The sequence below is a fragment of the Perca flavescens genome, chromosome 14, assembly GCF_004354835.1.
Source record: "Perca flavescens isolate YP-PL-M2 chromosome 14, PFLA_1.0, whole genome shotgun sequence".
NCBI classification, from domain to species: domain Eukaryota; kingdom Metazoa; phylum Chordata; class Actinopteri; order Perciformes; family Percidae; genus Perca; species Perca flavescens.
Window position 1 is genome coordinate 7,821,093 of NC_041344.1, and position 13,008 is coordinate 7,834,100.

Sequence of the window (13,008 nt, forward strand, 5' to 3'; positions counted from 1 at the left end):
TTTATGTGTTTTACACTATTTTCTGTTGATCTTTGAATTCTATTTTTAATGACAGCCTTTGGAGGTGTGCTGGATTCAAAGAAACCTTAGTAGTAGTTTTTGTTTGTGTTTTGTTTGTACTGATAATTTGACATCATGACAAATTAAATACGAAGCTTAAAGAAATAATGTGGAAACGAATAATGTTTCTTCCCAAGCTTTCTTTAGATATTAAATATCGTTTGTAGATTTGTTAATTAACTGAGTTTCTCTCCTCCAGGGTTTCCAAGGTAAAATGGGTCCACCTGGGCCTCCTGGAGTCGTTGGACCTCAGGTGAGTTCTTAATCATGGTGCAGAATTCTTCATTACCGATACAGTAAATCACATCAGTTTCCATAACAACATCCTCTTTACTTTTCTTCTCTCCCAACATCTTCTTCCCCTCTGTGCCCTGTCCGTCTCCATCCTCCCAGGGTCCATCAGGAGAGACCGGCCCCATGGGCGAGCGCGGCCACCCTGGACCCCCAGGTCCACCTGGAGAGCAGGGACTTTCTGGTCCCTCAGGGAAGGAGGGCACCAAGGGAGACCCTGGCCCCCCCGGAGGCCCCGGTAAAGACGGACCCCCAGGACTGAGAGGCTTCCCTGGAGAGAGAGGACTGCCTGGAACCCCTGTGAGTAGATCGTCGGGCAGATATTGATCACTTTGATAGCAGTAAATTGACCTTTTGGATAAGTACTGATTAATCCCTTCTTGTCTTTTCTTTCAGGGAGGTGGAGGACTGAAGGGAAGTGAAGGACCTGCCGGACCTCCTGGACCTGCTGTACGTTTCAAACCATATGAAAATTATTATTATTTTATTATAATATATCACAGTGCATCCAACTTAAGAATGAAGTACTGACTTAATGAGCACCAGCTGTAATCGGTACTGTCTTTATGATTTTATACCTCTGTAGGGGTCTCCTGGTGAGAGGGGCCAAGCTGGTACTGCTGGACCTGTTGGACCTCCTGGTAGACCCGGCCCTCAGGGGCCTCCTGGACCCTCTGGAGAGAAGGGAGTTCCTGTGAGTATTCTGAACATTTTTATCCTATGTACAGTACATTAGTGCTCAACAATCAGAGGAATATTCCAAAGACATTGTCAATCCAGCCAAAGTAAAAACTATCAACCACTGTATTGATTCTCCTCTTATTTCTTTTTCTCCTGTCAAGGGTGAGAAAGGCCCTATCGGGCCGGCCGGTCGTGATGGAGTGCAGGGTGCCGTCGGTCTGCCGGGCCCTGCCGGATCACCTGGAGTACCCGGAGAGGACGGAGACAAGGCCAGTAATTCTAGATAACAGTTCCAACACATCGTTAGTTACATCATTATTCCACGCTGTTCTTATCGGGATCTGATGATCACTCCTTTCAGAGCTTTGTTTAAATCTTGTCTTTGCTGTAACGTAGCGTTTCTTTGTCCATGCAGGGTGAGGTTGGAGAGCACGGTCAGAAGGGCGCAAAGGGAGGAAAAGGAGAGCATGTGAGTGACGCCGACGTGCATCAAGCCCTAAGATTTCTTTCTGATCGGAAATGATCCGAATTTAATTTGTGTAAATGAAAAGTGTCTAACGCTGCTGTTTCTCAGTTCAGCGGATCACTGCTGTTTTGTGGTTCTTCTCATTGTTTGTATGCTTGTGTTTGTGTCTGTTGGTAGGGTCCTCCTGGTCCACCCGGGCCAATGGGTCCTGTCGGTCAGCCTGGGCCTGCTGTAAGTACAAACTTGAACACGTTGAAGACAAAATCAGACAGTTTGCAGTGCCACTTCGTTGTACTGTGGTGTTCCTGATTGCATAAACTTGCAGTTTGCTGCATTTGGTGCCAGTTGAGTTTCTAGGCGGCATTCTTTTATTTGTTAAGTTATGGTGATTGTCATTGCTCATGCTACAAACTCTGTCTTTCTATTTATTCCAAACAAACTAGGATATAAAATACATAACTGCCAGATACATGAGCTATCAATATGATAAAGGGTTTAGCAAAATGGAAATACAAAATAAACTATCAAATAAATAAAAACTATACAAACATGTTAAGGCACTGAACATTCAATCACTATCACGAATATATGGAGACAATGTTTTCAGCTAACTTATTCTCATCTCTTGTGTCTTTATTTATTTATTTCTTCTTCTGTGGTGCAGGGTGCTGATGGAGAGCTTGGACCGAGGGGTCAGCAGGGGCCTTTTGGAGCTAAAGGTGACGAAGGAACCAGAGGATTCCCAGGAGCCCCGGGACCAATCGGACTGCAGGTAAGATAATAGCTACGTTACTCACTTCAGAGGTTTAGACTTTTAGATAAATATTGAGCTACACTATTGTGCTAGGCTGCTAAGCATAGCTCATTGTTTGTGTAACTGTCACCTGTGTCCTGCAGGGATTGCCAGGACCCCCAGGTGAGAAGGGAGAGACAGGAGATGTTGGACCTCTGGTGAGTTTCAGAAATACACACGACATCAATCATAATGACTTGGCTTCAGTGACTTATTTTATAACAATACAAATCATGAATGACGATAAAAGTGTGAGCCTCTTTATGTTTCCAGGGTCCCCCAGGCCCTCCAGGACCCCGGGGCCCCGCTGGACCCAGCGGTGCCGACGTGAGTGTTTATTATTTATGAAATGACAACAACATGTTATCTGCATGATTCACGCTGCAAAGAGCTGCTGTGGAGCTGTTACACCGACTGACAGTGGTAGCATGTTGAACAAAACTGCTCCAAAAACAGCAATAGTCTTGAATTTTGTTTTATGAATAACACACAGACCACCACACTGCCATGGTTTGCTTATTAACAGTTATGTGAACAGATTATATCACGTTACATTAAAAATGAATAGTGTTAGGTAGGTAAATGTAAAAGTAGAATGGGTCTTACTTTTTTGCCCATAATAACCATTTTGATGTGAATTATTTAATCTTTTTGTGTGGTTTTTTTTCAGGGTCCTCAAGGTCCTCCTGGTGGTTTGGGTAATCCTGGACCTCTTGGAGAGAAGGTGCACACACGTTTTTTTGCTAAAATTGAAGCACTATTTCTGCATGAGTCTGATGGTATCAAAAGAAATAAAAACTGAAATAATTTCAACTCATCCTGAGAGCTAAAAGTAATACTGTTTGCTTCACAGGGAGAGCCTGGTGAGGGCGGACCACCTGGAATCGTAGGGGAGCCCGGAAAGAAGGTGAGTGGCTGACCCTAACACCTTGTGGGGTGAGATATCAGGAGACTGTGCCTTTACTTACTTTGACTGCTTAATATCATCCATGAGTTAACCGAGAGTTCTGCGCTCCTGTTGGCAGGGCCCTCGTGGAGAGCGCGGAGAGAAGGGAGAGGCCGGACAGCCTGGAACAGCTGGGCCTGCTGGAGGAAGAGGACGACCGGGAGATGACGGACCCAAAGGAAATCCTGTATGGCTACCATGATGAAATACACACACACAAAGACATTGCCATAAAGACCAATAACTTGAAACTCCAATGCACTGACAAATTCTTCTTTGCCCTCATTCTATTGTCATAAATTCAGACACCATTTTGACCTCTGTCGTTTAATCTGTGAGTTTTGTTTTTGCTTCTAACTTCAGGGTCCTGTTGGTTTCCCTGGTGATCCTGGTCCCCCTGGTGAGCTTGGACCCCGAGTAAGTACCCTATTCTGAAGAACACATGTCAGCATCATATTTAACCACCATAGCGGTAATATATTCTGTTTTCTACGTGGCTGCACAGCTGCCGACTGTTCAGCTTACATACATGCACATAACCATGTTGTCTTGAGCTTTTAACTTAACTAAACAACAGGAAGAAAACCCCCTAACTCTGATCTGCTTTACTTCAGGGTCAAGATGGCGCCAAGGGAGAGAGAGGAGAAGATGGCGAAGCAGGCGAATCTGTAGGTTCAAAAGATGCAACAATGTAGATATGTGAACATTGTGTTCTCTATGGCGTCGAGACTATCTCTCCAGAGTTACATATTCCATATGTACTGGGGGACTGACCCACTGGGGCAGTTTACGTGGATACCACTTTCAGACACACCACTACGTGGCCCATGCTTGGGCATAAAAGGCCCAGGTGTCCGAGTGGCCTTGCCCTGGAGAGATAGTTTCTTCACTCAGAGAACCAAGGTTACCTTGTAACCGAACGTTATAAAAATGCCTCAGTGTCGTCACTCTGCTGTTTCTGCCTCCTATCGCAGGGCTCACCTGGACCTCCTGGGGAGAACGGACCTCCCGGCCCACTGGGAAAGAGGGTAAGGTCACCATCTTTATCTGACAGCCACCTGGTCCCACCAAGAAGTGTTTTAAATAAAAAAAAGCACAGTGGCAGCCATGGAAGCATCCATTCTGCCTCTAATCTCCAATGTCACTGGCCAAAGCATTTCTTTTTGTATTGTGAAGTGTTTTACTAAGTCCAACTTTTGATGTATGCTTTGGGAGTTAAAGGGAGAAGAAACATTTAACGCACAAGTACTTGGTTTTGCTGCAGTAATCCAGTCACCATCCAATAATAAGTGCAGACAGATGTTGTATTCAACATAGATTCTCTCCAGTGTTAGAATAATTGCCTATATTTGACATACGGTTAAATGAGATAATCTAGTAAATGTATTTCTTGCTACAGATTTGATGAAATTATGGAATTTGAAAGTACATAATATATTATATTTTGTGTGTTTGTTAATGTACTGTTTTATTGGCTAGGGCCCTGCTGGAACCAGAGGACCAGAGGGACGTCAGGGAGAGAAGGGAACTAAGGTGAGTCCGGAGCTTTTTAGTACATTATTCAACTCTCTGCATTTCTACGTAGATAATGTTAAATCTAAACTCATGGGCAAACGATACAAAAATGCTATAAATATACAGTACCAAAATTGACATCAGATTACTGTCTCACTTCCTGGTGATGATGGTTTCCATTAGTGATCCCAGGATAAATCACTGACTCTGCTTTTATTCTGAAAAACATTTGCACCCTGAGTATGTATTTCTTTTAGTTTTTGATATGTTATTTCTGCCACAAAGGTTTTAGCTCAAACTTCTCATCTCGTCTCATTTTCTTTTGTTCTGCCATTGTGATACACAACTTAGACTGTTACACACTGTTGCATGCGATAACTTAAACTTAAAACACATTTTTCTCACAATCCTCATTTACAGGGAGACTCAGGTGCTGTCGGCCCCCCAGGAAAAACCGGCCCCGTCGGCCCCCAGGGTCAACCAGGAAAACCCGGAACAGAAGGTCTCAGAGGACTCCCTGGATCAGTGGTCAGTAGATATTTTGATTCATTTAAGTATTTGTTAATGCAGCCAATAAACAAAACAATATTTCACGATTAAGAAGTGATTATTTGGGGGGATGGCCCAGTGCTAATTATGTTGTTAACTGTGTTTCAGGGTGAGCAAGGATCTCCAGGACTTGCTGGACAGAAAGGACCACCTGGACCTCTTGTAAGATAGCAATGCCTTTTTTTTGTTACATACACATTTACTTTGACATAAACTCCATTCTGTAAAATAGCAGCAGCATCTACTGCCTTCTCATTCAATCCTCCGTTTCTCTTCCTGTCTTCCATCTCTTCCATCTCTTCCATGCTCTCTCTCTCTCCCTCTTCATGCTCCTCAACTCCTCACTGTCTTCTCCCTCTCCTCTTCGTTCTCTTCTTCTCCTGCAGGGACCTCCTGGTTTGCCTGGTCTGCGTGGAGACCCCGGTGCCAAGGGAGAGAAGGGGCACCCAGGTCTTATCGGTCTCATTGGACCCCCTGGAGAGCAGGGAGAAAAGGGAGACAGAGGTCTGCCTGGGCCTCAGGGAACCTCTGGATCAAAAGGAGAGTCTGTAAGTGTGACCGCTCACATGTGTTCGAGAAGGGCAACTCAGCCACCCTTATTCACATTCATTTTGCTAATAATGTACTTGAACTATTCTCATGTTAGACATGTCTTGTGTTTTATTACAGGGAATGGCTGGAAGCACCGGACCCTTCGGCCCTGCTGGTCCTCCTGGTCTGCCTGTGAGTGCCCGTACTGATTTATTCCATAAACGTGCCATCTCATTTTGTTCTTCCTCTTGACTCAGTTCCCTGAGATGTTATTAAGTACCATTGTAATTAGTGGCAGCAGTAAGACGCTGAAGGATGGGCACCTGCATTAAACTAAAGGCTCATATCTTTTACAGGGTCCTCAAGGTGTCAAAGGAGCCAAGGGCTCTTCTGTGAGTATACTTTACGAGTGTTTGCACCACACAAAAATAAATGCAATTGTTCACGAAAAATGCACTGCTGTGGATCTGATGCAGTAATGCTTCTTGGATCTGCCCTCTCCTTGCTGTGTTTAGGGAGGATCCGGTCCAAAGGGAGAAAAGGGTGTGCAAGGACCTCCTGGACCTCCTGTAAGTACTTCACTATCATTTCAATTCTGCTCACTTCATTGCACCTCACAGGTTTTTTTAGTCAATTAACTGGTTCAAATGTAAACTTGCTTCCCAGGGCCCACCAGGCGAGGTCATTCAGCCCCTGCCCATCCAGAGGAGTCCCAAGTCCAAACGTTCCATCGACGCCAGCCAGCTGCTATCCGAGACCGACTCCGACATGCCTGCATCTGACGCCGCTGGCACTGAGTTCCTGATGGGCACAGAAGGCATGGAGGAGATCTTTGGCTCTCTCAACTCACTGCGACAGGAGATCGAGACCATGCGTTTCCCTCTGGGTACCCAGGACAGCCCTGCCCGCACCTGCCAAGACCTGCACCTCAGCCAGCCAGAGCTCAAAGACGGTGAGGGAATTAACCTGAACAATGTAGCTTCTACCTGCTCACAGATCCCTCTTAATGATCCCTCAGGTCCTCATTAGGTTGTCGATGTGGCAATCATTGTCATTTCAACATGATGTTGAACAACAATTTCTTTTTCATTGAATATTGGCGGTGTTTTTATGTTTTTTTTTTTCCACCTTGCTTTGTCTCTCTGTCGCCCTCTGCAGGAGAATACTGGATCGACCCCAACCAGGGCTGCTCCAGAGACTCCTTCAAGGTCTTCTGTAATTTCACCAGCGGAGCAGAGACGTGCCTGTACCCCAGCCAGAGCATCAACACGGTCAGTCCACCCAATCAGCTATACTGTAAAATCTGCTGTGTTGTTGTAAAAATAAATTTGAATGTATGTTTTTAAATGTGGGCCCCAGGAAGACTAGCTGTGCTTGAGGGCCCAGCTCATGGCGATCCTATAATTAACTAAACTAATGCCTGAGTGCCAGTTAAGAAAACCATTAAAAATGTAAGGGATAGGAATGATGCATTTGTGTGTGCAAAAAAATTCTAAATTTGCATTTGCACATCGTTTTCTCACATTTGTAATAAAACTAAGAAGATCTCAGTGCTATAATGGCTCAAAAAAACTCTAGGTTTACAAGCTGTATTTATTTATTTGTGCAAAAGATCAAACTAATGTGTGATTTGGACCATTCTGGTGGCAGGTGAAGATGAGCTCCTGGGACAATGAGACTCCAGGCTCCTGGTACAGTGAGTTTGCCACTGGTAGTAAGGTTAGTAACCCCTCTGTGACAATAAGACTTACAATAAGAATAACTTATTTTTAAATGATAGTTTAGTTCTTAATTTTACTTAATTACCTTTTTTGTTTTCTATTTTCTCTTCCTGACTCCACTCATTTTCCCTTCTTGCTCCCTTTTTCCTTCACTGTCATCCCTTTGCGTGCATTCTCTCCTTTTCATCGTCCACCTTTTCCTCCCTCCAAATCCCGTTTTGTTACCTCCTCTTCGTCCTCTTCACGCTCCACCTCCTCCTCCCAGTTCTCCTACGTGGACTCCGCCGGTGAGCCTGTGGGCGTGGTCCAGCTGGGCTTCCTGCGTCTCCTGAGCGTCCAGGCCCGCCAGAGCCTCACCTACCACTGCCACCGCTCAGTGGCCTGGGCCGACCGAAGCGCCAACAACAACTACAACAGGGCGCTGCACCTCCAGGGCGCCAACGACGAGAAGCTGAGCTACGAGACCAACCCTTACATCAAAGCTTTGGTCGATGGCTGCTCTGTGAGTTTAGAAAAAAGACGTTGTAGTGCTCATCCATGTTGTTGCTGTTGCAGGACAAAATAGTAAACGTAGAAAGAAGGTAAAATCTCCTCAGTGCTCCGAAAAATACTTTAATAAGGCCCACAATGTTTCGGCCCACAATCTGGCCTTCCTGACACCTGCCTTATTACAGTATTTTTTGGAGCATTGAGCTGTTGTGCGGACTTTACCATCTTTCTGCTCTCTGAGTTTACACACATAGACTTATTCTACCCCATTGAAGACTCCATGTTATTGAGAAAACAGTGATATTCTGTTCTAGAAAACAGTGTATATTTGATATTGATCCCATGCTGCACTATAATGATAATAATATTAAACTTAATTTATGCTTTACATATACTTGTTCGCATAAGCCATCCAACATGTAGCCAGTGACGCCAACGCATTTTTTTAACAGTCTGCCCTTCTTCCTGTCTTATCAAATGAAACTGCCTCTCTCTCTCTCTCTCTCTCTCTCTCTCTCTCTCTCTCTCTCTCTCTCTCTCTCTCTAAGTGACATCCCATTAGTTTGCAATGCAAATTGATCCCTTGTGTGTTATGTCCCACCTTATCATTATGTTACGGGAAAGACATCACATAAGGAACATAATTATACCGTTTCATGGGACCTTTAAGGTTAAGAACTTTGGAGGGTTCCCCACCTACATCTGCAATCATTCAGCGGGCTATTGATATTTGCTGACTACGATTTGATAATTAATATGTTGACTGCTTACACTGTGTGGTCATATAGTATTAAGTACAATTACTTAAAGTACACAAAATGTTTAAAAAAAAAATGTGATTCCCTCATTTTGCTGCATATCCCAGTAGAAACCAAACCACTGCAACTTTTACACTGATTGTCTATAATATTATTTACCCTTGTATGCTCTTGAAAAGCCCAGAGTGCTTCCAAAAATATGTTGTTGACTCTAATATTTACCAGTTTTGTTTTTACAGTAAAGAATTTAGTTTAACTTAACCTGTTTGGATATACTGTCTATGGAATATATTTCTTGAAATTTTAGTGGCACACAGGAAGTGCTTTTTACTTTTCACAAGTATCAGGCTACCGCATATCAACTGCATCAGAATTGTTACTCTCGTTTTTATTCCCCCAGTTATTATGCAGTTAAAAAATAATGTATAATAAAAATTATACATTAAATATTTTTCCACGATCATGCCACATGTAAATATCTTGGTTCCAACACGTGTGTCTCTCTCTCTGCAGTATCGTAAGGGCTTTGACAGGACAGTCCTGGAGATCAACACACCTCAGGTGGAGCATCTTCCTCTGCTGGATATCAAGGTGTCAGACTTTGGGGAGAGCAACCAGCAGTTTGGCTTTGAAGTGGGACCTGTCTGTTTCCAAGGCTAAAAATACCACACACACACACACACACACACACACACACACACACACACACACACACACACGCGCATCATGCAAAGAACAACACATGCCAATACTCACGCACACACACACATGCACTTAGAGACACACTTTTATATAATAAACATACATGCCCAGTAATTTGTAAATTAACTTGTAAATGATATGAAACACACACACACACAAACCCACAGACACACACACTAACACACGCAGATGCTGTTGTGAGACAACCACACACTCACACTCAAGTACGTGCCTGGGGAAAGCAACATCCTCCCAACAATTAATGGACGTCAAAAAAAAAAAGTGAAGAGAAAAAAAAAAAACTCGCGGAGAGGAGACCATCGTTTGGGTGCACGACCGCGAGAAAGGAAGAAAAAACCAGGAGAGTGTTCTTCGGAACAAAACGGTGTTTTCTTTACCAGCAGCGAAAGGGACCGCCCTGACAAAGAGGGCAAGCCGGTAACCTGAGGCCTGAAGCCCCCCCGTCTCCGATCCCCCTCTCACTCTTCTCTCCTCCCCGCTGTCTCTTGTTTCCACTCATCTCACCTGCTCTACCTCCCCCCTCCTCCTCCCACAAATGGGTCACACTTGGACATTATTTCCATTTCTTTAATCCCACGTTCAAACTGCGAGCAACGTGGTCGTGACAGTCACTTTTTTTTATGATCAACAAGAGGTGCAAATGGCTCCTATGTAGCCGTCTGCATCTATGACGTTTCGGACGGTTAAGTGGTGTGTTTTGGTTCACTGCTTTGGCATTTCATCCTTTAGTCATTCAGATAAAAAGTCATTTATAATTGAAAAGTTTGAAATCAACTTTTTATCCGTTTTGCACTTGCCAGAAGTTATTTCACTTATTTTACAGTAGACACCAAACTGTCCGGTAAAATGGCGGCCAGTGGTCAGAAATGTTCAGCTGTTGCCAACATAAACCTTTGGGCCATCTCTGTAAGGGTTAACTTCTCTGGTCGTTTAGTTTTGTAAGAAATATGCAAAAGTCAAGTGACTTGTCAATCATGTTGCTCACATTGAAAACACAAAGTAACTCTCAGCTTGTATCTTATTACATCAAAGAATACAACTAAAGAATTAAAGCCACCAGTTTCCACCCAGAATAAAATGAGGGTTGTCTTGTTTAAGCTGCCAAGTGAATTTTCTATTATTTGTAATATTCTCTTCATGGCCACCTTGCAGTTTTATTAAAAAAGTCTAAAAATGATGATTAAGAATCCAGTGTCCAGTGTGATGCAGGATTTATTTATAAAAAAAAATTTAACTGGACAATCTTTTCTCAGCCCTGAGAGCAGCAGAATCTCTTGGAATTGTTTATTTGTTACCATGGAACAAAACCTGCTGCATGCAGAGAGGCAGGATAGAAGATCCTAGATCAGTGAATTTAAAAGCCATTATTTTTGTAAACTGTGCTGAACTTGATGCTATTGTACTTGCATATTAACTGGTGCCTTTTTAAAAGGGCTGATTCCTCCTCTTTAGATCATGGATCAGGCTACCAGGGTCGCTACCACACACCAGTCCAGTATTTGCTGAGTCACTTTTGGGTACTTTGATTATTGTTTTCCATCCAGAATGCATTTTCTGATTTAGCCTCCAAGCGCAGAACATCATCAGGGTTTAAATATGTATATGAGATTCAAAGTTCCCTCCTTCTTTTTTTTCATACAGCAGTGAATAAAATGTATGCTTTACTGAAAGAAACTGTGTGGCAAGGTGCTAATTATACCAAAGCATAAAAGTTTTAGTATTGACTTTGAGTCCTTTATTTTTCTTTAGTCTCTTCATAAAGCTTTAACTGGGGGAAAATGTGCATTACATTCCATTTGTACAGAAATAGTGATATTCTATTGTATTTATTTAAAACAAACAGGGTGCTTTGAGATAAAAGAAATACACGGACCACCAAATATTCCAGTCAAATGTGGTATATTTCATTTGTATTTATTTCCTGTAGCTGACACTTGAAGGTAAAGTGAAGCGAGTGACTCACATGTTAAACTCACTGCCAGCCTGAGTTATGGTGCTTCTGTTCACGCCCTTTCCAAACTCCTTTTGTAGAACCAAAGAATCTGTGGCCATATTTTATTGTAATATCCCTTTTTAGTGTTTTCAACAACTGTACTGTGCTGTTAAATTTTGCTTCCTCTGTAATGATTAAATGGTGACTCTCCAGTTCTGTCACTTTTCCTTGTTGTTGCTACTGTTTCTACTTGGCGTATTTTAGTTTTAAGATCAGGTAATTGCTGCGCTAGGCTTTGAAATGAATCCCAGATTTACAGTTTACGGAGTCAGCCCCTGCATTGATATACATTGAGGTGCTAAAAATGTTGACACAATCCTCATATTTTTTCAAATTTCTGAGATTACAGCGGGCAGGAGAAAGGTTGTGAGAGGGAGGAGAAGATTATTGTTTGTAAGTATAACGTGGCTATGGGTTCTGGTTTTTTATTTGTTCGTCTTTTTTTTCTCACTACAGCAGGGAAATGGGGTGGGCCAAAACGTAAATATTTCAAAATAAATCTGACTTTGGGATTCTCCAGAGAGAATGACCTCAAATATTTGCTTTTATTGTGTTGAAGACAAATGTTTCAACAAAAAATATGGTGCTGTAAAGAGAAAAAAGTATTATTTTATAATGTGTGTAAGTAATTTTTCAAAATTCTTGTTTCTGTAATATATAATCTTTTAAAAAGAGCTGCTTGACTCTTGTTTTTCTTCCAAAACCCTGTCATCAGTAGTTCTCTTCAGTAGCAGGTAGTTTTAATAATAGATATGACATGACCTACCACTTGGAGTCCATATAAAAGCCTTGGTGTGAGTTAAAGCAGTTTTCCGAAACTGAGGGGACTATAAAAATATCCAAAACGGCATTACTTGGATATACAATCTTGTTTACATAACTTTAAATGCAAACATGATAATACTTTGACACTTTAAGGTTGTGCTATAGTCCTTTATTGTCAAGCTTGCTGTACAGCCCAAACTGTGTACAGTACAGCTGGTATAGGATGCCGTAAAAATGTTTTAGTATAGCATGTCAAAAAAGACAAGTAAAACAAGTCATAAAAAAGTCATGGTACTATGAGTCATGATGATGTAATTTTACGGTCCATGATCATGATTATGGGTTTAGTTTAGTTTACGGTTTTATTTTGTAGGGTCAATTCTCAGGTGTCATATCTTGAGTGACTTCTTGCCTTGTGTGTTTTCTCACCTTTGTAATTGTCTGCCCCACCCTGATGTGTTTCAGCTGTTCAGCCCTCAGGTCACCTGTCTCTTGTTACAACCAACAGTGAGCTCCTAGCAGGTACTACAGGCGGCTATAAGGATTTTACACCAGAAGACTACCTCAAAGCAATGGAACAGGAGCTCATTGCCTGAGTGGTTAAGGAACTTCTAAGAACCCTTGATTCCAAGAATAAAGCTTGCTAAATTAAATAGATTTTGCTCACAATTGAGTGTGCTGATATTTTTTTAATTATAAAAATGTTATGTAAAAGGTCATAGTATAG

General features: G+C 42.4%; 1 protein-coding gene across 2 annotated transcripts in view; it reads left to right on the forward strand.

Annotated features, from left to right (window-relative positions):
* col11a2 (collagen, type XI, alpha 2) overlaps nt 1–12,041 on the forward strand; it is a 51,956-nt gene extending 39,915 nt beyond the window's left edge. For both annotated transcript variants that reach the window (XM_028597362.1, XM_028597363.1), the window contains 28 exons: nt 260–313; nt 454–651; nt 748–801; nt 938–1,045; nt 1,194–1,301; nt 1,448–1,501; nt 1,676–1,729; nt 2,163–2,270; nt 2,396–2,449; nt 2,565–2,618; nt 2,962–3,015; nt 3,145–3,198; nt 3,317–3,424; nt 3,601–3,654; nt 3,852–3,905; nt 4,212–4,265; nt 4,717–4,770; nt 5,173–5,280; nt 5,410–5,463; nt 5,688–5,849; nt 5,971–6,024; nt 6,189–6,224; nt 6,348–6,401; nt 6,499–6,784; nt 6,991–7,103; nt 7,483–7,551; nt 7,819–8,055; nt 9,314–12,041. In XM_028597362.1, the coding sequence (XP_028453163.1) occupies nt 260–313; nt 454–651; nt 748–801; nt 938–1,045; nt 1,194–1,301; nt 1,448–1,501; nt 1,676–1,729; nt 2,163–2,270; nt 2,396–2,449; nt 2,565–2,618; nt 2,962–3,015; nt 3,145–3,198; nt 3,317–3,424; nt 3,601–3,654; nt 3,852–3,905; nt 4,212–4,265; nt 4,717–4,770; nt 5,173–5,280; nt 5,410–5,463; nt 5,688–5,849; nt 5,971–6,024; nt 6,189–6,224; nt 6,348–6,401; nt 6,499–6,784; nt 6,991–7,103; nt 7,483–7,551; nt 7,819–8,055; nt 9,314–9,460 (2,598 nt within the window). In that variant the 3' untranslated portion in view covers nt 9,461–12,041. The remainder of the gene's footprint in view (nt 1–259; nt 314–453; nt 652–747; nt 802–937; nt 1,046–1,193; nt 1,302–1,447; nt 1,502–1,675; nt 1,730–2,162; nt 2,271–2,395; nt 2,450–2,564; nt 2,619–2,961; nt 3,016–3,144; nt 3,199–3,316; nt 3,425–3,600; nt 3,655–3,851; nt 3,906–4,211; nt 4,266–4,716; nt 4,771–5,172; nt 5,281–5,409; nt 5,464–5,687; nt 5,850–5,970; nt 6,025–6,188; nt 6,225–6,347; nt 6,402–6,498; nt 6,785–6,990; nt 7,104–7,482; nt 7,552–7,818; nt 8,056–9,313) is intronic.
* The last annotated feature ends 967 nt before the right edge of the window (nt 12,042–13,008 follow it).